Source organism: Lithobates pipiens, unplaced genomic scaffold (genome assembly GCF_037356315.1).
Source record: "Lithobates pipiens isolate NorthernLeopardFrog02 unplaced genomic scaffold, aLitPip1_a1.2 Scaffold_35, whole genome shotgun sequence".
NCBI classification, from domain to species: Eukaryota; Metazoa; Chordata; class Amphibia; order Anura; family Ranidae; genus Lithobates; species Lithobates pipiens.
In genome coordinates this window covers 13,278,926-13,301,114 of record NW_027507811.1, presented here as the reverse complement: position 1 = coordinate 13,301,114, position 22,189 = coordinate 13,278,926, and the positions used below count along the sequence as shown (strand labels likewise).

At 43.4% G+C, this 22,189-nt stretch overlaps 2 protein-coding genes across 2 annotated transcripts in view; both read left to right on the top strand.

Annotated features, from left to right (window-relative positions):
* The window catches only part of LOC143955499 (uncharacterized), a 31,401-nt gene extending 16,561 nt beyond the window's left edge, over positions 1-14,840 (top strand). The window contains 7 exon segments of the mRNA XM_077465536.1: positions 108-203; positions 317-466; positions 559-593; positions 979-1,093; positions 1,186-1,330; positions 11,867-14,325; positions 14,327-14,840. Coding sequence (XP_077321662.1) covers positions 108-203; positions 317-466; positions 559-593; positions 979-1,093; positions 1,186-1,330; positions 11,867-14,325; positions 14,327-14,410 — 3,084 coding nt within the window. The 3' untranslated portion in view covers positions 14,411-14,840.
* A 4,580-nt stretch (positions 14,841-19,420) lies between these two features.
* On the top strand, positions 19,421-22,189 carry LOC143955838 (uncharacterized). Its single transcript, XM_077465958.1, has 4 exons — positions 19,421-20,159; positions 20,599-20,761; positions 21,241-21,406; positions 21,484-22,189. The coding sequence occupies exons 1-4, from the start codon at positions 19,979-19,981 to the stop codon at positions 22,006-22,008; spliced, it is 1,035 nt and encodes a 344-aa protein (XP_077322084.1). The 5' UTR covers positions 19,421-19,978; the 3' UTR covers positions 22,009-22,189.

The window sequence follows — 22,189 nt, the reverse complement described above, 5'->3', positions numbered from 1 at the left end:
ACTAAACGAAATTAATGAATTAACAAATTAAAACGAAACGAAACTAAACAAATTTTTTCCTTTTGCACATGTCTAGTATTCAGTCAGTGTGTGTGTTTCCTACAGATGGATCCAGTAATGGGAACCCACCAGAGAGATGTCCCCGTCCTCTGTATTCCCGGGATTCCACACAGGAAGGTCACACCATCCCCCACCATCATCAGGTAGATGAAGCTGAGCACGTAGACCTAAAAAATCATTGGAACCTCTGACGGGACATTTGTCTATGTAATTTTTTTACTTTTAATAAGTATATTCTCTCATCTTTGGGGTTTAGTGTGAAGAACGTCAATACATCAAAGTTGAGATTAAAGAGGAAGAAGAAGAGATGTTGGTGAGTGGAGATCAGCAGTCTATGGAGGAGGCAGGTCCTCTGCATTCCCGGGATTCCACCCAGGAAGATCACAACTGTCCGGAGAATGACCAGGTAGATGGGACGGGGGAAAAGGGACTCGAAGATATGAGAGGACATTCTTCTATGTAATCTCTTGTTCCTTTTCTATCATCTTCGGGGTTTAGGGTGAAGAACGGAAAGACATCAAAGTTGAGATTAAGGCTGGGTTCACACTGCTGCGGGGGGAGATCCGGATGTGATTCGCACCGCAAATCACATCCGATCTCCGTAGCGATGCGAGTTCAGCCATACAGATAGTATGGCTGAATTCGCATCGCTCCCGCAGCAAACTCGCACGGGACCCTTTTTTTGGTCCGCAACAGAATCGGATCGCATGGGGGTTCACACCATGCGATCCGATTCCTGTGCGAGTCGGCAGATCGCACTGCGATATGCGGACGGATCTGGGGGTGTCATTAACATATCATTGACACTCCCAGCCGTCCGCATAGGGCAGTGTGAACTGCCGGCGGGAGTAATGCGATGCGGGAAAACGCAGCGGATTCGCGGCGTTCCCGCATCGCAGCGGTGTGAACCCGGCCTAAAGAGGAAGAAGAAGAGAGGTTGGTGAGTGGAGATCAGTGGTCTATGGAGGAGAGAGTTCCTCTGCATTCCCGGGATTCCACCCAGGAAGATCACAACTGTCCGGAGAATGACCAGGTAGATGGGACGGGGGAAAAGGGACTCGAAGATATGAGAGGACATTCTTCTATGTAATCTCTTGTTCCTTTTCTATCATATTTGGGGTTTAGGGTGAAGAACGGAAAGACCTCAAAGTTGAGGTTAAAGAGGAAGAAGAAGAAGAGAGGTTGGTGAGTGGAGATCAGCAGTCTATGGAGGAGGGGGAGAGGATTATGGGAAGTAAACAGGAGGAACCTTCTCTACATGAGGACACAAGTGAGTCATAAACACTAAATGCCGAAACTCTTCACATTTTTCTATAATTATATGAGTATAAAATATGTGTTTACATTGTTAGGCTGGGGCAAATTTCCCAACTTCTTCATCTCCAGCCTTATGATCCATCTTCATCCATGCCTACAAATTGAATGCCCTGGGACAGATACAGTACATACCTTGTGTTACATTTGTGTCCCCTACACAGTGGTACCTCCCGATCATGATATCAATACATATTATAATAATAGTCAGTTATTATACTGACTTACCATTTAAATGGGAGCCCCTCTACTATTGGACCTCCTCCATTACTAAGAATACCACATCTCTGCTGACCAAAGCCAGGCAAGTGTGTGCCGGAAATAGGCCGTTTGTAAAGCTGGCACAGGGGTGGGCATAAGCGGTACCTGACCTGGGTGGCAAAGCCAGGACAAAGGGGGAGGGGGGGGGGGCGGCTACCCTAGGTGGCATAATAAAAGTGTTAAAAAAAGGGGGGGGGGTGACAGTGTAGAACTAAAAAACAAAAAAAGTACTTGTTTTTCTAAAGCAAAATATTTAGCTTTTAAAGGTAAAGGAGAAATGTGGGGTCTTTTTGACCCCAGATCTCTCCATGAAGAGGACCGGTCATCCTTATTTATATTACAAGGAATGTTTACATTTCTTTTAAAAGGAATAAAAGTGATTAAAAAAAGGGGGGGGGGGTGTAAAAATAAATAAATAAAAAGTAATCTTTTTTTCAAAAGCAGAAGATTTAAAGAAAAAAAAAATTCTGACCCCAGATCTCTCCATGAAGAGGACCGGTCATCCTTATTTATATTACAAGGAATGTTTACATTTCTTTTAAAAGGAATAACAGTGATAAAAAAAGGTGGGGGGGGGGGTGTAAAAATAAATAAATAAAAAGTAATCTTTTTTTCAAAAGCAGAAGATTAAAAGAAAAAAATTCTGACCCCAGATCTCTCCATGAAGAGGACCGGTCATCCTTATTTATATTACAAGGGATGTTTACATTTCTTTTAAAAGGAATAAAAGTGATTAAAAAAAGGGGGGGGGGGTGTAAAAATAAATAAATAAAAAGTAATCTTTTTTTCAAAAGCAGAAGATTTAAAGAAAAAAAAAATTCTGACCCCTGATCTTTCCATGAAGAGGACCGGTCATCCTTATTTATATTACAAGGAATGTTTACATTTCTTTTAAAAGGAATAACAGTGATAAAAAAAGGTGGGGGAGGGGGGTGTAAAAATAAATAAATAAAAAGTAATCTTTTTTTCAAAAGCAGAAGATTAAAAGAAAAAAATTCTGACCCCAGATCTCTCCATGAAGAGGACCGGTCATCCTTATTTATATTACAAGGGATGTTTACATTTCTTTTGAAAGGAATAAAAGTGATAAAAAAGGTGGGGGGGGGGGGGTGTAAAAAAATAAAAAGTAATATTTTTTTCAAAAGCAGAAGATTAAAAGAAAAAAGAAAACAATTCTGACCCCAGATCTCTCCATGAAGAGGACCGGTCATCCTTATTTATATTACAAGGGATGTTTTACATTTCTTTTGAAAGGAATAAAAGTGATAAAAAAAAGGTGGTGGGGAGGGGGGGGGGGGTGTAAAAATAAATAAATAAAAAAGTAATCTTTTTTTCAAAAGCAGAAGATTTAAAGAAAAAAAAAATTCTGACCCCTGATCTCTCCATGAAGAGGACCGGCCATCCTTATTTATATTACAAGGGATGTTTACATTTCTTTTGAAAGGAATAAAAGTGATAAAAAAGGTGGGGGGGGGGGGGTGTAAAAAAATAAAAAAATAAAAAGTAATCTTTTTTTCAAAAGCAGAAGATTAAAAGAAAAAAGAAAACAATTCTGACCCCAGATCTCTCCATGAAGAGGACCGGTCATCCTTATTTATATTACAAGGGATGTTTTACATTTCTTTTGAAAGGAATAAAAGTGATAAAAAAAAGGTGGTGGGGAGGGGGGGGGGGGGTGTAAAAATAAATAAATAAAAAGTAATCTTTTTTTCAAAAGCAGAAGATTTAAAGAAAAAAAAAATTCTGACCCCTGATCTCTCCATGAAGAGGACCGGCCATCCTTATTTATATTACAAGGGATGTTTACATTTCTTTTAAAAGGAATAAAAGTGATAAAAAAAGGTGGGGGGGGGGTGTAAAAATAAATAAAAAGTAATCTTTTTTTCAGTTCAAATAATTCTATTGACAACAAGCAAAAAGTACAAATGGTATAGTCACTGTTACAATCGTTTGCAAGGAACAGACATTGGTAGCAGAGCTGTTGCAGAAGGAGATAAAGGAGAATAGAGGAAATGTGCACTAGTGCACACAGAGTGATTTGCATTTTGGCATACAATAGAATCGCATATCAAAAAAGAAAATAAAACAATGAGAATGTTGATGTCACTAGATTATAGGCTCAGAAATGATTGGGTCAGCCAATGAGAGGAGAGACTCTGCCTGAGCAAGCTGGGCAACAGTAACGGAGATGTAAGAAGAAATAAGTGCTACATCATCAACAAATTTTAAGGAATGGGAAAAGAAGGGTAAGAAATAGAAGTGAGATAAGGAAAGGGGGAAAGAGGAGCGGAAAGAGAAAGGGGAGAGTGGAGTGAAGGAAAAGATGGAGAAAGAAGGTGGGGTAAAAGAAAAGGGGAGCTAGTTCCGGCCAGGTGGTCCACGGGTGCCTAGGGGGCTGAGAACAGCCCAATCCCCTGGTCCTAAAAGAAAAAATTAAATATTAAAAAAGCAGAACATCACAGAATCAAGGCTCCAGGAGGTGTTTATCAAAGTCGTGGGGGAGGTAGTGATCTGCCCAAGGGCGCCAAATTTTGAGGTGTTGGGGAATTTTGTCCAAAATTGTAGCTTCAATTTTACTGTGGATCATGGCTTGGGTTATCCTACATTTGACTTCCGCAATATGCAACAGTGGTGTCCTCCAAGCCTTCGCTATGGTCTGCTTGGCGGCCGTGGTAAGTTGAGTAAGGAGACGCAATTGCGCCCTAGACAAAGTGGGAGGAGGGAGATTAAGTAAGGCAAGGGCCGGGTCAGGAATGAGGGTAGTGTTGAACAGGAGAGAGGCCATTTGAAATATGAGTCCCCAAAAGTGTGCTACTACCGGGCATGTCCACCATATGTGGAGGTGTGTACCCCTGGAATCACAACCGCGAAAGCAGTTCGGGGAGTGGGCTGGGGTGTATCTAGCGATCCTGGTCGGGACGAGGTACCATCTCATGAGAACCTTATAGCTGGCCTCCAGCGCGATCACATTCTGTGATGTTATTTTAGTGGTTGCCCATATCTCTGCCCAATCGCCTGCATCCAAATTGAGGGACAGGTCCGTAGACCAGGCCGAAGCGTACGATGGAAGTGAGGAAGGAAGGGATGTGAGATGAGCGTAAAGATTGGAGATGATACCTGGGGCATGTGGATCAGAGTCACATATGTTCTCAAACATAGATAGCTTATTGGAGACTCTGTGAGGGCCCAAGAGCGTACGAATAAAATGGGTGATTTGAATATATCGGAAGTGTTCCCGTGGGGGGATGTTCAACTGTGACTGGAGGACTGGGAAGGGTTTGAGAGTGCCATTGGAGATGAAATCGCGAATACGTTCCAGACCGGCCCGAGACCACGTCTGGAAAGAGGCAGGCTGGGTAAAGGCAGGGTAAAAGAGCAGTTGGCCAAATAAGGAAAGTAAAGGTGAATGTGGGGAGAGTAATTGAAACGGTTTACTCAGTTTGTCCCAGATTTTAAGGGAGTGCTGGGTCAAAGGGTTAGATAAGGGGCCTCGGGCATGAGCAGGGAGCCACAGGAGATTAGAGATAGAGACTGGATGGACATCCATTGCCTCAAGGACGACCCATAGGGGAATCTCAGTCCTTGCGTGATAGAGAGTGAGTTGTGCAAGTTGAGCAGCATGGTAATACTGATGAAAATTAGGGACTCCCAGGCCCCCATTAAGTTTACTACGGAGCAGGGTAGATCTGGAGATGCGTGGGATCTTAGAACCCCAGATATATTTATAAACCCTGCTCTGAATCACTCTATGGAAGTAGGGCGGAACGGTGACCGGGAGGACCCTGTACAAGTAAAGCAGTTTAGGTAATAGGGACATTTTTACAGCTGCTATGCGACCAAGCCAGGACACGTGGAGGGGCAGCCAAGTAGTAAGTAGGGAGGACAGGTATTTCAGCATTGAGGTATAGTTAGAATGGAACAATTGGATGGGGTCACTGGTTAATTAAATTCCTAAGTAAGGGATCGAGGCGGTGGACCATTGGAAAGGGAAGTTCGTCTGTATGAGTTGAAGGTCGGTCATGGGAAGGGACACATTAAGGGCTTCGGATTTCGCTTGATTAACTTCCAGACCTGAAATCTTAGCAAACTGGGAAAGGAGTTGTAGAAGATTGGGCAGGGAAATGTGTGGGGAAGTGACGAATAGTAAGGCATCGTCGGCAAAGAGACAAAGTTTGTGGGACGTGGAGGCTATGTCTAGACCATGGATGTTAGGGTTCGATCTAATGAGAGCAGCAAGGGGTTCGATTACTAGGGCAAATAATAGAGGGGATAAGGGACAACCCTGCCTCGTTCCCCTACGGATGGGGAAGTATTCGGAACTAAAACCGGAGTATTTTATGAAAGCTTGTGGGTGAGTATATAATGAGTTAATCCAATGTAGAAAGTTGGGGCCAAAGCCCCAACGTCCTAAAATATAGTGAAGATAGGGCCAGGAGACTGTTTCAAAGGCTTTCTTGATGTCGAGCGATAGGAGATGCATGGGAATCTTGCGGGTTTTGGCTATGTGCTGTAGAAGGACGATTCGGCGTATGTTATCACTGGCTTGACGCCTGGGGATGAAGCCCACCTGGTCTTTGTGAATCAAGTGACCTATTATCGGGTTTAGCCGCAGAGCAAGGACTTTAGCTAGGATTTTCACATCCACATTTAAAAGGGAAATGGGCCTATAATTGGAACATATGGTGTGATCGGTGTTGGGTTTGGGGATCATAGCAATGATGGCAGTCAAAGAGTCACGACCGAGGGATTGTTGTTTTAGTAAGGCGTTAAAAGAGTTGGCAAGGAGTGGGGCCAGAGTGGTTGCAAACTTTTTATAGTATAAGCCGGGAAGGCCATCTGGACCAGGGCGCTTGTGGGGTTTGAGTGTTTTAATAGCTCCGAGTACCTCATCGACCGAAATTGGTTTGTCGATAGACTCTCAACTGGCGTCAGGCAACTTAGGTTATGGGTAAGTCCCGAAATAATGTTTCCGCCTCCCGGGAGGGAAAGGATCCCTGTCCTTTATATAAACCAGCTAGATGCTTACGAAATTCAGAAAGGACTTTAACAGGGTTACTGGTGTGGTTACCATTAGCCAGTCGAAGCTTAACCGGAGTGTAGTTATGGACTGGTCGTCTGAGGCGGAGTGCCAAAAAAAGTATCTGGTTTGTTGGCCTTGGTGTATATCTTGTGGCCAGACCGGCGGATAGATTTTTCCGCAGATTCAGCCAAAAGAAGGTCAAGTTCCAGTCTGGTTTTCTCTAGTAATTGTTTATTGATATTAGAGGGGGATGCCTGAAATTGTAAGAACAGGTGTTGAAAGTCAGACTCCAGCTGTCGGAGTGTGGTTTTCTTCTCCCGCTTAAGGTGGGTAGCAACAGAAATACAAGTACCCCTAACCACAGGCTTGTGGGCTTCCCAGAGGAGGGTCGACGAAACATCAGGTACCGAGTTACCGTATATACTCGAGTATAGGCCGACCCGAGTATAAGCCGAGGCCCCCAATTTACCCCCAAAAAACTGGGAAACCTATTGACTCGTGTATAAGCCGAGGGTGAGATATGCCTGTCCATCCCTGTGTGTGTCCGTCCATCCCTCTGTGTCCGTCCATCCCTGTGTGTCCGTCCATCCCTGTGTGTGTGTCCATCCATCCATCCCTGTGTGTGTGTCCATCCATCCATCCCTGTGTGTGTGTCCATCCATTCATCCCTGTGTGTGTGTGCGTCCATCCATCCATCCATCCCTGTGTGTGTGTGTGTGTGTGTGTGTCCATCCATCCATCCATCCCTGTGTGTGTGTGTGTGTGTCCATCCATCCATCCATCCCTGTGTGTGTGTGTGTGTCCATCCGTGTGTGTGTGTGTGTGTGTGTGTGTGTGTGTGTGTGTGTGTGTGTGTGTGTGTGTGTGTGTGTGTGTCCGTGCAGCCTTGTGTGTCCAGCCTACCTGTGCCCCGAGCCTCCGTCCGGTCCCGTCCCGAGCCTCCGTGTCGTCCCGTCCCGAGCCTCCGTGTCGTCCCGTCCCGAGCCTCCGTGTCGTCCCATGCCAGGATCGCCGCTCTTCGTCGGCGCCCTGGCGGCCATTCCCCTGTTCAAAAGCCGCGCCTCCGGCTCCGCCTCCGCCTGTGATAGGCGGAACACTCAATTTCCCAGCAGTCAGTGTTCCGCCTATCACGGACATCGGCTCATCCGAGGATGAGCCGATGTCCGTGATAGGCGGAACACTGACTGCTGGGAAATTGAGTGTTCCGCCTATCACAGGCGGAGGCGGAGCCGGAGGCGCGGCTTTTGAAAGGTAGAATGGCCGCTGTCTGTCTGCTCGACACGCTGTTCGGCCAGTCAGACAGCGGTGACTCGAGTATAAGCCGAGGGGGGCACTTTCAGCCTCAAAAAAGAGGCTGAAAATCTCGGCTTATACTCGAGTATATACGGTATGTGAAAGATAGTCGTTAAGTGCCGATTGGATGTCTAGGCAATAGGACTGATTTGTTAGGAGGGCTTCATTCATGCACCAAGTTTCGGCGTCAGGGCGGGGTATTAGTGAAGAGAGCGTGGTAATCACAGCACAGTGGTCCGACCATGTAATGGGGTGTATAATGGAATGCAGCAAGAGTGGAGAGGAGGCGATTGGGACAAGGATATGGTCAATACTGGAGAAAGAGTTGTGCGGATAGGAATAGTAAGTGTAGTTTTTCTTCAGCGGGTTACACTCCCTCCAAGTGTCCAGCAAGGAGTGTTGTTGTAGGAGGCTACGTAATTGTGATGAAGGGGAGTAATGACCTGGGGAGTAGGGTGATCTGTCAAGATGCGGGTGAAGTATCAAATTAGAGTCACCGCACATAATTAAGGTACCCTTAACATGGGACTTAATCACCCTCAGAAGATGGGAGAAAAAAGGGATTGTATTAACATTAGGGGCATAGTAGGAGGCAAAGGTAGTTTCCACCTCTTGTAGTAAGCCTGTTAGGATAAGATAACGGCCAGCAGGATCTTTAATTTCTGAAGTAACAGTGAAGGGTAAGGATTGGTGGAAGGCCAGTAGGACACCCCTGTGTTTAGATTCAGCAGAAGCAGTATAAACTAAAGGGTAACGAGAGCCAAAAAATTTAGGGGTGTTACGGGCAGAAAAATGGGTCTCCTGGAGGGCGACAACATCCGCCTTCAGGGAAGCAAAGGTACGGAAGGCCTTGACCCTCTTATTCGGAGAGTTAGGTCCCTTAACATTAAGGGAGAGTATGTTTAGGGGGCCATCCGAGTGTACCTGGGGGGGTCATTAATAAGTGGATAGAAGGGCAAAGGGACAGTAATCTTTTTTTCAAAAGCAGAAGATTAAAAGAAAAAAAAAATTCTGACCCCAGATCTCTCCAAGAAGAGGACCGGTCATCCTTATTTATATTACAAGAAATGTTTACATTTCTTTTAAAAGGAATAAAAGTGATAAAAAAAGGTGGGGGGGGGGGGGTGTAAAAATAAATAAATAAAAAGTAATATTTTTTTCAAAAGCAGAAGATTAAAAGAAAAAAATTCTGACCCCAGATCTCTCCATGAAGAGGACCGGTCATCCTTATTTATATTACAAGGGATGTTTACATTTCTTTTAAAAGGAATAAAAGTGATAAAAAAAGGTGGGGGGGGGGGGGGGTGTAAAAATAAATAAATAAAAAGTAATATTTTTTTCAAAAGCAGAAGATTAAAAGAAAAAAATTCTGACCCCAGATCTCTCCATGAAGAGGACCGGTCATCCTTATTTATATTACAAGGGATGTTTACATTTCTTTTAAAAGGAATAAAAGTGATAAAAAAAGGTGGGGGGGGGGGGTGTAAAAATAAATAAATAAAAAGTAATATTTTTTTCAAAAGCAGAAGATTAAAAGAAAAAAATTCTGACCCCAGATCTCTCCATGAAGAGGACCGGTCATCCTTATTTATATTACAAGAAATGTTTACATTTCTTTTAAAAGGAATAAAAGTGATAAAAAAAGGTTGGGGGGGGGGGGGGTGTAAAAAAATAAAAAAATAAAAAGTAATTTTTTTTTCAAAAGCAGAAGATTAAAAGAAAAAAGAAAACAATTCTGACCCCAGATCTCTCCATGAAGAGGACCGGTCATCCTTATTTATATTACAAGGGATGTTTAAATTTCTTTTAGAAGGAATAAAAGTGATAAAAAAAGGGGGGGGGGGGCAGTGTAGAAAATCAAAATTAAAGGTAATGAAGAGAAATGGGGATTTTCTGACCCCAGATGTCTCAATAACCTGTCATTCTATTACCAGAGATATTTTAATTTCTTGTAAAAGGAATAAAAGTGATCAAAAAAAAGGGGGGGGGGGGGAACGGTGTAGAAATAAAAAACTAAAAGGTACCTTTTTTTTCTAAAGTAAAAGATAAAAAAAAAAAAGATTTTGCTTTTAAAGGTAAAGGAGAGATGTGGGGTCTTTTTGACCCCAGATCTTTCCATGAAGAGGACCGGTCATCCTTATTTATATTACAAGGGATGTTTACATTCCATGTAATAGGAATAAAAGAATAAAAGTAAAAGTGGGGGGCAATGTAGAAAATCAAAATGAAAGGTATAGGAGAAATTTGGAGTCTTTTTGACCCCAGATCTCTCCATGAAGAGGACCAGTCATCCTTATTTATATTACAAGGGGTGTTTACATTTCTTATAAAAGTGATAAAAAGGGGGGGGGGAGTGTAAAAATAAATAAATAAAAAGTAATCTTTTTTTCAAAAGCAGAATATTAAAAGAAAAAAAAAATTCTGACCCCAGATCTCTCCATGAAGAGGACCTGTCATCTTTATTTATATTACAAGGGGTGTTTACATTTCTTATAAAAGTGATAAAAAGGGGGGGGGAGTGTAAAAATAAATAAATAAAAAGTAATATTTTTTTCAAAAGCAGAATATTAAAAGAAAAAAAAAATTCTGACCCCAGATCTCTCCATGAAGAGGACCGGTCATCTTTATTTATATTACAAGGGGTGTTTACATTTCTTATAAAAGTGCTAAAAAGGGGGGGGGGGAGGTGTAAAAATAAATAAATAAAAAGTAATCTTTTTTTCAAAAGCAGAATATTAAAAGAAAAAAAAATTCTGACCCCAGATCTCTCCATGAAGAGGACCTGTCATCTTTATTTATATTACAAGGGGTGTTTACATTTCTTATAAAAGTGATGAAGAGGGGGGGGTGGGAGTGTAAAAATAAATAAATAAAAAGTAATCTTTTTTTCAAAAGCAGAATATTAAAAGAAAAAAAAATTCTGACCCCAGATCTCTCCATGAAGAGGACCTGTCATCTTTATTTATATTACAAGGGGTGTTTACATTTCTTATAAAAGTGATGAAGAGGGGGGGGGTGGGAGTGTAAAAATAAATAAATAAAAAGTAATCTTTTTTTCAAAAGCAGAATATTAAAAGAAAAAAAAATTCTGACCCCAGATCTCTCCATGAAGAGGACCTGTCATCTTTATTTATATTACAAGGGGTGTTTACATTTCTTATAAAAGTGATGAAGAGGGGGGGGTGGGAGTGTAAAAATAAATAAATAAAAAGTAATCTTTTTTTCAAAAGCAGAATATTAAAAGAAAAAAAAATTCTGACCCCAGATCTCTCCATGAAGAGGACCGGTCATCCTTATTTATATTACACAAGTTGTTTACATTCCTTGTAATAGGAATAAAAGTGATCAAAACATTTTTTTTTAAAGGGAAAGCGTAAAAATAAGTAAACAATAATAAAAAAAAATAGTAAAGCGCCCCCCATCCCTTGCATACGTAGGCTGCGCACACATATGTAAACGGCATTGAAACCACACATGTGCGGTATCGCCGCGATCGTCAGAGCTGAGGCAATAATTCTCAGAACAGATCTCCTCTGTAGCTCTAAAATGGTAACCTGTAAAAAAATTTAAAGCATCGCCTATGGAGATTTTTAAGTTCTGTATTTTGTCGCCATTCCACGCCATTCCGCGCGATTTTAAACTGTGACATGTTAGGTATCTATTTACTCGGTGTAACATCATCTTTCACATTATACAAAGAAAAATGGGGTATATATTGTGGTTTTTTTAAATCATTAAAGTATAATTTTTTCCAATTTTATTCTCTAGGGTCTCTGCTAAAATTTATATATAAATAAATATATATATATATATATATATATGTAGGTGTGTTTGGGGTTCTAAGTGAATTTCTAGCAAAGGAAAACTGATTTAGAAAAGGCCGGGTCTTCAAGTGGTTCATGATTGGTTTTCTTACAGATGGATGCTTTATTCTGAATACCTCAGATGGTGATTCGAATTTACCACATGAATTCAAGGCAGAAGATGATGACATCACACCATGTTCTCCAGGAGAAGATCCCTTTACTCCAACCGCACATCACAGACCTCACCATCTGGAGGGATCAATGGGTCCTTCTAATCCTGAGGAACCTTCTGAGAAATCCCATACTATGACATCAGAGGTCCATCTAAATTCAATGGATCCTTCTAATCCTGAGGGATCTTCTGAGAAATCCCATACTATGACTTCAGATGTCCATCTAAGTTCAATGGATCCTTCTAATCCTGAGGGATCTTCTCATAAATCCCATACTATGACATCAGAGGTCCATCTAAGATCAATGGATCCTTCTAATCCTGAGGGATCTTCTCATAAATCCCATACTATGACATCAGAGGTCCATCTAAGATCAATGGATCCTTCTAATCCTGAGGGATCTTCTCATAAATCCCATACTATGACATCAGAGGTCCATCTAAGATCAATGGATCCTTCTAATCCTGAGGAACCTTCTGATAAATTCCATACTATGACATCAGATGTCCATCTAAGATCAATGGATCCTTCTAATCCTGAGGGATCTTCTCATAAATCCCATACTATGACATCAGAGGTCCATCTAAGATCAATGGATCCTTCTAATCCTGAGGGATCTTCTCATAAATCCCATACTATGACATCAGAGGTCCATCTAAGATCAATGGATCCTTCTAATCCTGAGGAACCTTCTGATAAATTCCATACTATGACATCAGAGGTCCATCTAAGATCAATGGATCCTTCTAATCCTGAGGGATCTTCTCATAAATCCCATACTATGACATCAGATGTCCATCTAAGTTCTCACAGTGCCGATCAATCAACACATCAATCCAAATCCAAGGAGTCTTCTTTATATAATAAGGGTCACGTGGGAGAACGTCCTTTCACATGTTCCGAGTGCGGAAAGTGTTTTGCTACCAAAGGAACACTTGTTAGACACCTAAGCGTTCACACGGGAGAGCGTCCCTTTTCATGTCCAGAGTGCGGGAAATGTTTCATTAGGATGGGAGTTCTTCGTGCACACCTGAGAATTCACACGGGGGAGCGTCCTTTTTCATGTTCAGAATGTGAGAAATGTTTTTCTGACAAAGGAACACTTGTTAGACACCTAAGCATTCACACGGGAGAGCGTCCTTTTTCATGTTCAGAGTGCGGGAAATGTTTCATTAGGATGGGGAGTCTTCGTACACACCAGAGAATTCACACGGGCGTGCGTCCTTTTTCATGTTCAGAGTGCGGGAAATGTTTCAGTAATAAAGGAAAACTTCTTGGACACCAGAAAAGTCACACAGGTGAGCGTCCCTTTTCATGTTCCGAGTGCGGGAAGTGTTTCACTACGAAAACGGGCCTTAATAGACACCAGTCAGTTCATACCGGTGAGCGTCCTTATTCATGTTCAGAGTGTGGGAAATGTTTCGCTGTGAAAGAAGATCTTGTTAAACACCAGAGAAGTCACACCGGTGAGCGTCCTTTTGCTTGTTCAGAGTGCGGGAAATGCTTTCTTAGGGTTGATCACCTTCTGCTACACAAGAGACGTCATACGGGTGAGCGTCCTTTTTCTTGTTCAGAGTGCGGGAAATGTTTTGCTGAGAACAACAGACTTCTTATACACCAGAGAATACACACAGGGGAGCGTCCTTTTTCATGTTCAATGTGCGGGAAATGTTTTATTGACAAAAGAGTACTTCATATACACCAAAGAAGTCACATGGATGAGCGTCCTCATTCTTGTACAGTGTGCGGGAAATGTTTCACTAATGAAGGAGGACTACGTAGACACCAAATAATTCACACGGATGAGTGTCCCCATTCATGTACAGAGTGCGGAAAGTGTTTCACCGATAAAGGAAAACTTCTTAGGCACCAGAGAACTCACACGAGTGAGCGTCCTTTTTCATGTACAGAGTGCGGGAAATGTTTCATTGATAAAGGAACACTTCTTAGACACCAGCGAACTCACACGGGGGAGCGTCCTTTTTCATGTTCAGAGTGCGGAAAATGTTTCACTCAGAAAGGGAGCCTTCATGTACACCAGAGAAGTCACACGGGCGAGCGTCCTTTTTCATGCTCAGTGTGCGGAAAAAGCTTTCCTAGGGTTGATCACCTTCTGTTACACCAGAAAACGCACACAGGGGAGCGTCCTTTTTCATGTTCAGAGTGCGGGAAATGTTTTACCAACAAAGGAAAACTTAATATACACCAAAAAAGTCACACGGGTGAGCGTCCTCATTCATGTACAGAGTGCGGGAAGTGTTTCACTGATAAAGGAACACTTCTGAGACACCAGAGGATTCACACGGGCGAGCGTCCTTTTTCATGTTCAGAGTGCGGGAAATGTTTCACTATAAAAAAGAACCTTCTTAGACACCAGAGATTTCATACCAGTGAGCGTCCTTTTTCATGTTTATAGTGCGGGAAATGCTTTACTGACAAAAGAAGCCCTGGCACTGCCGCCTGTCCCAGCCTCATCCATCTGACCACGGAGCCCGGGACCGCTACAGCCAGCACGGGGGGGGGGGGGGCGACATTGCACAGATATAGAGGAACTGATGACGTTCCTCCCCCTCTGGGATGCCGGGAACAGAAACCGGCGAGGATTTCTCACTTCGGGGTCCTCCTCTCTGGTTACCTGATTTGCCCCATTGGAGGCCGCAGGAGAGATTTGGGGTCTAATAGAGCAAGCAAGGTCCATAAAGACACGGATGAGGGAGTTTGGGATGGAGGAACTTGACTGGCCTGCACAGAGTCCTGACCTCTACCAGATAGAACACTTTTGGGATGACTGAGAGGGAAGACTGCGAGCCAGGCCTTCTCATCCAACATCAGTGCCTGACCCCACAAATGCGCTTCTGGAAGAACGGTCAAACATTCCTAATAGGAATTTAGGTAGGTAATAGGCATATCATAAAGTGAAAACAAGTCCTGCACAACGTGGGCCACTGGAAGGGCCGAATGATGTTGGAAAGTCTAGAGTAAAACAAGAGACATAAAATCATCTGTATGGACATCATGCATCTATGTAAGCCCGACGCGTTTCATTGGGGTGTACCAACTCTTCAGGGGCGGATGCAATGGTGATGTCAGCCGCATAGATGTGAACAGAGGATCAGAGCCGTTAAAAAGGTCTGGTATGGGAGCGGAGGTAGAGAAACGTGGAGAAGCAGGGAGCAAGCAGAGAGCACTGTAGATCCACCAGGGTAAATGTGCTTTTGTGGGTGATGGTGAGCCAAAACTTCTTGTTGGTTCACAAGGAAATGGGGAACCAAAATCAGCAGGTGAAATGCTTGCATTCTCTGGCAACACTTCATATGCAAGCATTCGCCTGCTGATTTTGGTTCCCCATTTCGTTGTGAACCAACGAGAAGTTTTGGCTCACCATCACTCACAATAGCACGTTTACCCTGGTGAATCTACAGTGCTCTCTGCTTGCTCCCTGCTTCTCCACGTTTCTCTATCTCCGCTCCCATGCCAGACCTTTTTAACGGCTCTGATCCTCTGTTCACATCTATGCGGCTGACATCACCATTGCATCCGCCCCCTGAAGAGTTGGTATACCCCAACGAAACGCGTCAGGCTTACATAGATGCATGATGTCCATACAGATGATTATTTTGTTTTACTGTAGACTTTCCAACATCATTTAGCCCTTCCAGTGGCCCACGTTGTGCGGGACTTGTTTTCACTTTATGATATGCCTATTACCATGCCCTGCGTGTATGCGGTTCTGTAAATGGATTTTTGTGTTTTTTTTTCAGTATGTTATACACGAATTTCACATGCTATAATAAAACATTCTTTGCCAAGACTGCTTCTTGGTATACACCTCTCATTCAAATCCCCCCCTTTTTTGTTGGAACCCATAAAAGCAACGCTGTGTTTTATATACCACATGTTTACTTTAACCCTTTCATGACTAAGGCTATTTTTGACATTTGGCATTTACAAGTCAAAATCCATATTTTTTGCTAGAAAATTACTTGGAACCCCCAAACATTTTATATATATATATATATATATATATATATAGCAGAGACTCTAGAGAATAAAATAGCGATTTTATGTCACACGGTCTTTGTGCAGCGGTGTTTTAAACGCAACTTTTTGGGAAAAGGGACACTTTCATGAATTTTTAAAAAAAGGAAACAGTAAAGTTAGCCCAATATTTTTATATTTTTTTTGCATAATGTGAAAAATAATGTTACGCCGAGTAAATAGATACCGAACACGTCACGCTTTATAATCGCGCGCACTCGTGGAATGATGACAAACTACGGTACCTAAAAATCTCCATCGGCGACGCTTTAAAAAAAAAAATAAAAAATCCAGTTACCAGGTTACAGTTACAGAGGAGGTCTAGTGCTAGAATTATTGCTCTCGCTCTGACGACCGCGGCAATACCTCACATGTGTGATTTGAACACCGTTTACATATGTGGGCGCGACTTCCGTATGCGTTTTCTTTGCTGCGCGAACTCACGGCGACGGGGGCGGGGGGGCGCTTTAAAAAAAATATTTTTTTTCTTATTTAATTTAAAATTAATAAATTATATATATATATATTTTTTTTTTTATGTTTTGATCACTTTTATTGCTGTCACAAGGAATGTAAACATCCCTTATGACAGTAATAGGTGGTGACAGGTACTCTTTATGGAGGGATCGGGGGCTCTAAAAGATCCCCAATCCCCCTTTACACTTCAAAGTATTCAGATCGCCGTTTTCTGCAATTCTGAATACTGTATTTTTTTTTTTAAAACAGCCGCCATTGGCAGCCGAGTAAACGGGAAGTGACATCATGACGTCGCTTCTGTGTTTACGATTAGGAGACTGGAATGAAGCCCCTTGTCTCTCCCTAGCCGCGGCGGGTGTTTCGATCGGGGCTCCCGATTGAACGGGAGCCCCGGTAAGAGCGGCGGGAGGGGGGCGTCCCCTCCCGCTCCTCCGGCATAACAGCCGAGCGGCTTTTAGCCACATCGGTTATTATGGCTGGAAAGCCGTTCGCCGGCTCTGAAAAGCGGTACCGGGATGATGCCTGCAACTGCGGGCATCATCCCCGGTATAACCCCCGGAAGCCGAGTGCGCGCATCTGCGTACGCTCGGCGGGGAGGGGATTTTATACAGTGATTAGCCTCGTTTAAAGTGCCGCTGACCACTTTCATTTTTCTATATCCACACATGTGTCAATCGATATTCTAAGGCAGCCTTTCTCAACACAGAGGAACCCTTGAAATAGTTCTTCGGTCTCGAGGAGCACCTGCTAAAAATTTGAAATCTGCAACTCATGATACATTAGTGTGATGGTCAGTGGGAAGAACGGTCCTTACACTTGTGGTCATTGGGAAGAATTACCTCCTTATAGATAGTTAAAAAGATCAATGGTGTCGTTGTGTGAACATCCGAGAGGCAGAAATGGTCCAATACTGAAGGAACCCCCTAGCAACCCCAACGGAACCCTAGTTGAGAATCACTGTTCTAAGGATACATGAGATAGTTAATGTCACAGATCAGCAGCTTTGCTGCTACTGCTGATCTGTCACTTGTATTTCCACAGACCAGCAGGTACATGTAGTCCTGCAGCTGTAGGAAGGAACTATTATTCAAGCATGCCAGTCAAGTTCCTCCACCCCAAACTCGCTCATCCATGTCTTTATGGACCTTGCTTTGTGCACTGGTCCAAATCATTTAGTGGAGGGGGGATTATGGTGGGGCATTGCTTTTCAGGGGTTGGGCTTGGCCCCTTAGTTCCAGTGAAGGGAACTCTTAAGGCATCATCATACCAAGACATTTTGGACAATTTCATACTCCCAACTTTGTGGGAACAGTTTGGGGACGGCCCCTTCCTGTTCCAACATGACTTTGCACCAGTGCACAAAGCAAGGTCCATAAAGACATGGATGAGTGAGTTTGGGGTGGAGGAACTTGACTGGCATGCTTAAATAATTCAAGCATGCCAGTCAAGTTCCTCCACCCCAAACTCGCTCATCCATGTCTTTATGGACCTTGCTTTGTGCTCTGGTCCAAATCAGTTGGTGGAGGTGGGAATTATGGTGTGGGGGTTGTGTTTCAGTGGTTGGGTTTGGCCCCTTAGTTCCAGTGAAGGGAACGCTTAAGGCGTCAGCATAACAAGACATTTTGGACAATTTCATACTCCCAACTTTGTGGGAACAGTTTGAGGATGACCCCTTCCTGTTCCAACATGATTGCGCACCAGTGCACAAAGCAAGGTCCATAAAGACATGGATGAGCGAGTTTGGGGCGGAGGAACTTGACTGGCCTGACCTCAACCTGAAAGAACAACTTTGGGATGACTTTGAGCCGAGACAACAAGCCAGGCCTTCTCGTTCAACATCAGTGCCTGACCTCACAAGAATGGTCAAAAATTCCCATAGACACACTCCCAAACCTTGTGGACCACTTCTCATGTTGCCACCAAACAACAAAACCAGAAAATGAAATCAAAATAAATGAATAAAGTCCCATCCACCAATGTGTGAAAAAAAGTGCTCTTATCGTAAAATATAGATGCCTCCATTTCTTCTCATCGGACGGTGTGTTTTCCACCACTTGTGCCACTCCAATGCACTCACCACAACATGATGACCCCCCTAAATTAAAGGTAAGGTGAAAAGTGCTTAATCCAGTGGATCCAGATAATGATGGATCCACCATTCTACGCCACCTCCAGGGATGCTGTGTGTAGCTCTCAATGGGACAAACAATACACACCAGAAAATGAAGATTCTCATTGTGTAGTATTTATTTAAAAGGGTAAAACTGTCCCCAAAGATATAAAATAAACTCTCACATTTTAAGGTGCCCAGTCTTCGGCACCAGTACAATCAGTCTGTATATTATATCCTCGCCACCGCTCTCGGGAGCCGGCGTGCGGTCCAACCGGAAATGACGTAACCGTTAGATCCGGATATGGCGGTCATGTTACTGCCTCTACATGTTTTGCTGAACCAGTTGCTTCAGAAAACATGTTGGGGCAGTGTGAAGGAATCTAATGTACATACTGATAATCAGAAAATGTCTATTTGCTTATGTGTATACATGTTTCTATGCAACTCCTTACTTATTATGTAGTATACAGATTGGCTCTCTGTTTGGAGTTAAAGATGGCGTCTACTCCCTACATCCCACGCATAAGAAGAATGCATATGAGATAACAGAACCAGCTTCAACCAAACTTCAAGCATCAAGTTTCTCCATTTCTCTTGTATTTTAACCAATAAGATGTACCAATTAGACTGACATAGCAATGACGTATCTTTCTGTATAAAATATTAACACCACCCAGAAAATAAATCAGAAGTTCGAAGTAACCGAGCTGAACGTGTCTCAGAGAGTGTTTACTACTAATGTGCATGCACATTTATACTTTCTAATTAGAAACAGCAGCAGATAACCTTGAACTAGATTGTAGTTCTTATCCATTTCAATTGGCGCCCCACGTTGGGCGCCAATTGAAATGGATAAGAACTACAATCTAGTTCAAGGTTATCTGCTGCTGTTTCTAATTAGAAGTTAGAAGTAACCAAGCTGAACGTGTCTCAGGCCCCTTTCACATGTGCGGACCGTTCGTCCGTTTTTCCCTACATCCGTTTTCGGACGAAAACAGAGCACAATGCATGTCAATGGCATTGCGGACGTTTGCGGATGACCATCCGCAAATGACCATTTTACGTCCGTTCCGTTCAGCTCCGTTTTTCCAAACGGAAGAAAACCCTATTTTCTCTTCCGTCCAAAAAACGGAACGGACGTAAAACGGTCGTTTGCGGACGATCCGTTCCGCGGACATCCGTTTTTGAGCAAAAAATATATATTAATGTACAGGTGACCTCTGACCCAGGTAGTGGTCAGTCACATGTACAAGCACATGCTGCTAGTGGAGAGAGTGGAGAGAGGAGAGGAGAGTGTATAGAAAGAGAGCTGCCTGAACCTGTGTGTTTTGAAGAGACGTGTCAAGAGAGAGGAGACCTGCCAAGAGATCGGAGACCTGCCAAGAGAGAGAGAGAGGAGAGCAGCCTGGAGAGAAGAGAAAAAATGGCCAGAGATGTCTCCCATGAAAGGCTCATTCAGCTCGTGCATGCCAGGCCTGGCTTATGGGACAAAACATGTGCTGAGTACAGTGACCGCCATATCACCAGCATGAAGTGGGAGGAGATTTTTGAGGAGGTCACACCAAACTGGATGTCGCTTAGTAATAAGCACCGTCGGATACGTGGTAAGCAGTTTGTGGCTTGGCATAGTTAAACACATGGCATTTCATGGCATGGCATGTCACGTGGTCACGTGGCCATGTGGCATGTCACGTGGCCATGTGGCATGTCACGTGGCCATGTGGCATGTCACATGGTCACGTGGCCATGTGGCATGTCACGTGGCCATGTGGCATGTCACGTGGCCATGTGGCATGTCACGTGGCCATGTGGCATGTCACGTGGTCATGTGGCCATGTGGCATGTCACGTGGCCATGTGGCATGTCATGTGGCCACGTGGCATTTCACGTGACATGTCACGTGGCATTTCATGTGGCATGTCACATGGCATTTCATGTGGCATGTCACGTGGCCCCATGGTCACGAGGCCACGTGGCCTCATATTATATGTAATTGTCATGTTGGAGTTCTATCAGTTCATTGTGTCTACTGTTCCTATACAGGTGATAAAATCATCACACGGTGGAGATCCCTTAGAGACCGCTACAGACGGGAGCTAAAGGAGGAGGCAAGAAAAAGCCGGAGCGGAGCAGGACCATCAACAAAAAAAAAAAGCCCCTTTTTTGATTCACTGGACTTCTTGAGAAGTGTTATGAACTTAAGAAAGTAAGTAAATACATTATTTCTCCCCTATATTAAATTATTTGGCCGAGTAAAAAAAATGATATACTCCAAAGAGGAAGTACAAAAGTACAGAAAAGTACAAGCATGCTAGCTCATTATGAATTACTTACCTGTGATGGAAGCCCCCGCTGTGGTCCCCGTTCCCCTCCTGCGTTGCCGCCATCACTCCCTGAGTGACTTCTGTGTATCATGGCTTCGGTACTGTGACTGGCCCTAGCCACAATGACGTCATGCACGTGGGATCCACCAGTCATGGCACAAGCGTCTTCAGAAACGGCACGTTTAGGCGCCGTTGTCTACGGGTTTTCTGCTAATATCTCCAAACCGTGTAGGTTTAGGGGATATTTCTTGCACCTACCTGTATGTATAAGTGGTCCACTTTAATGACACACATGGATCCATGTATTGTAATAACTCTACTGTACTCACCTGTAATCCATCTATTAACAAATATTTTACAGTACCACCAGCAACATTTCAGATACAGAAGAGGAAGGGGGTGCAGTGGATACCCAGCCTGCGGCAGAGGAAGACATTGGAGTTGGTGGTAGGGAGCAAGCTCCTGAGGAAATGCCATCTTCACAATCTACAGCCACGCTTGAAAGACGTGTGCCACAACGTGTGCCTGTAAGTATCCTATATAAAATGTCCCATTTTGAAATGTTGATAGAATAAAATGTACTAATAAATGTTCCAACCCTCAGATTCGTTCTGTTACTACTGCTTCCAGAAGCAAACGACACGGACAGCATAGGCCTGACATGGATGGAGCTATGCTGTCCTTTATGCAAGAGATGACGGCAATGAGACGGGCGGATAGCAACGATCCTTTTGCAGACCCCAATAATGAAGATGCAAGCTTTGTGAAGAACCTATATCACCACCTTTCAAAGGTTCCGACTGCACGCAAAATGGACGTTCACATGGCCATCTTCAATTTCACTGGTGTGTGCGTAAGGGCTGCACTATCTGGAGATCCCATGCCACCAGTTATTACCCATCCTCAACGTCCATATGGTGAGCAAGCTCCGCAGCATCCTTATCTCCATCCATATCACCACCCAGGCATTATTCCCCATCACCAACGTGCTCCAGCCCCCACTGCCCAAAATTTTGCAACCCCACCTCAAGTGGCACCCTCCAGTTCCCCGGCCCCTTCTTACCTTAGTTCTCCCCAGTCGTCCAATCCCTATCCCACTTCCCACAGTCCTTATTATCAAGACCTTTAAAAAAAAAACATTTTTTTTGTTGCCTCCCCCATTCTAGTTGGCCACCCAGTTTGCACTGCAGCAATTTTTTGTTTTTTTGGGTTATATATATTTTTGGAAATATGGTTGTCGATTTGAATTTTTTTTTTGCGTTTCTATGTTGTCGTCACTGACATTATTAAACATAATGGACTGTATGGAA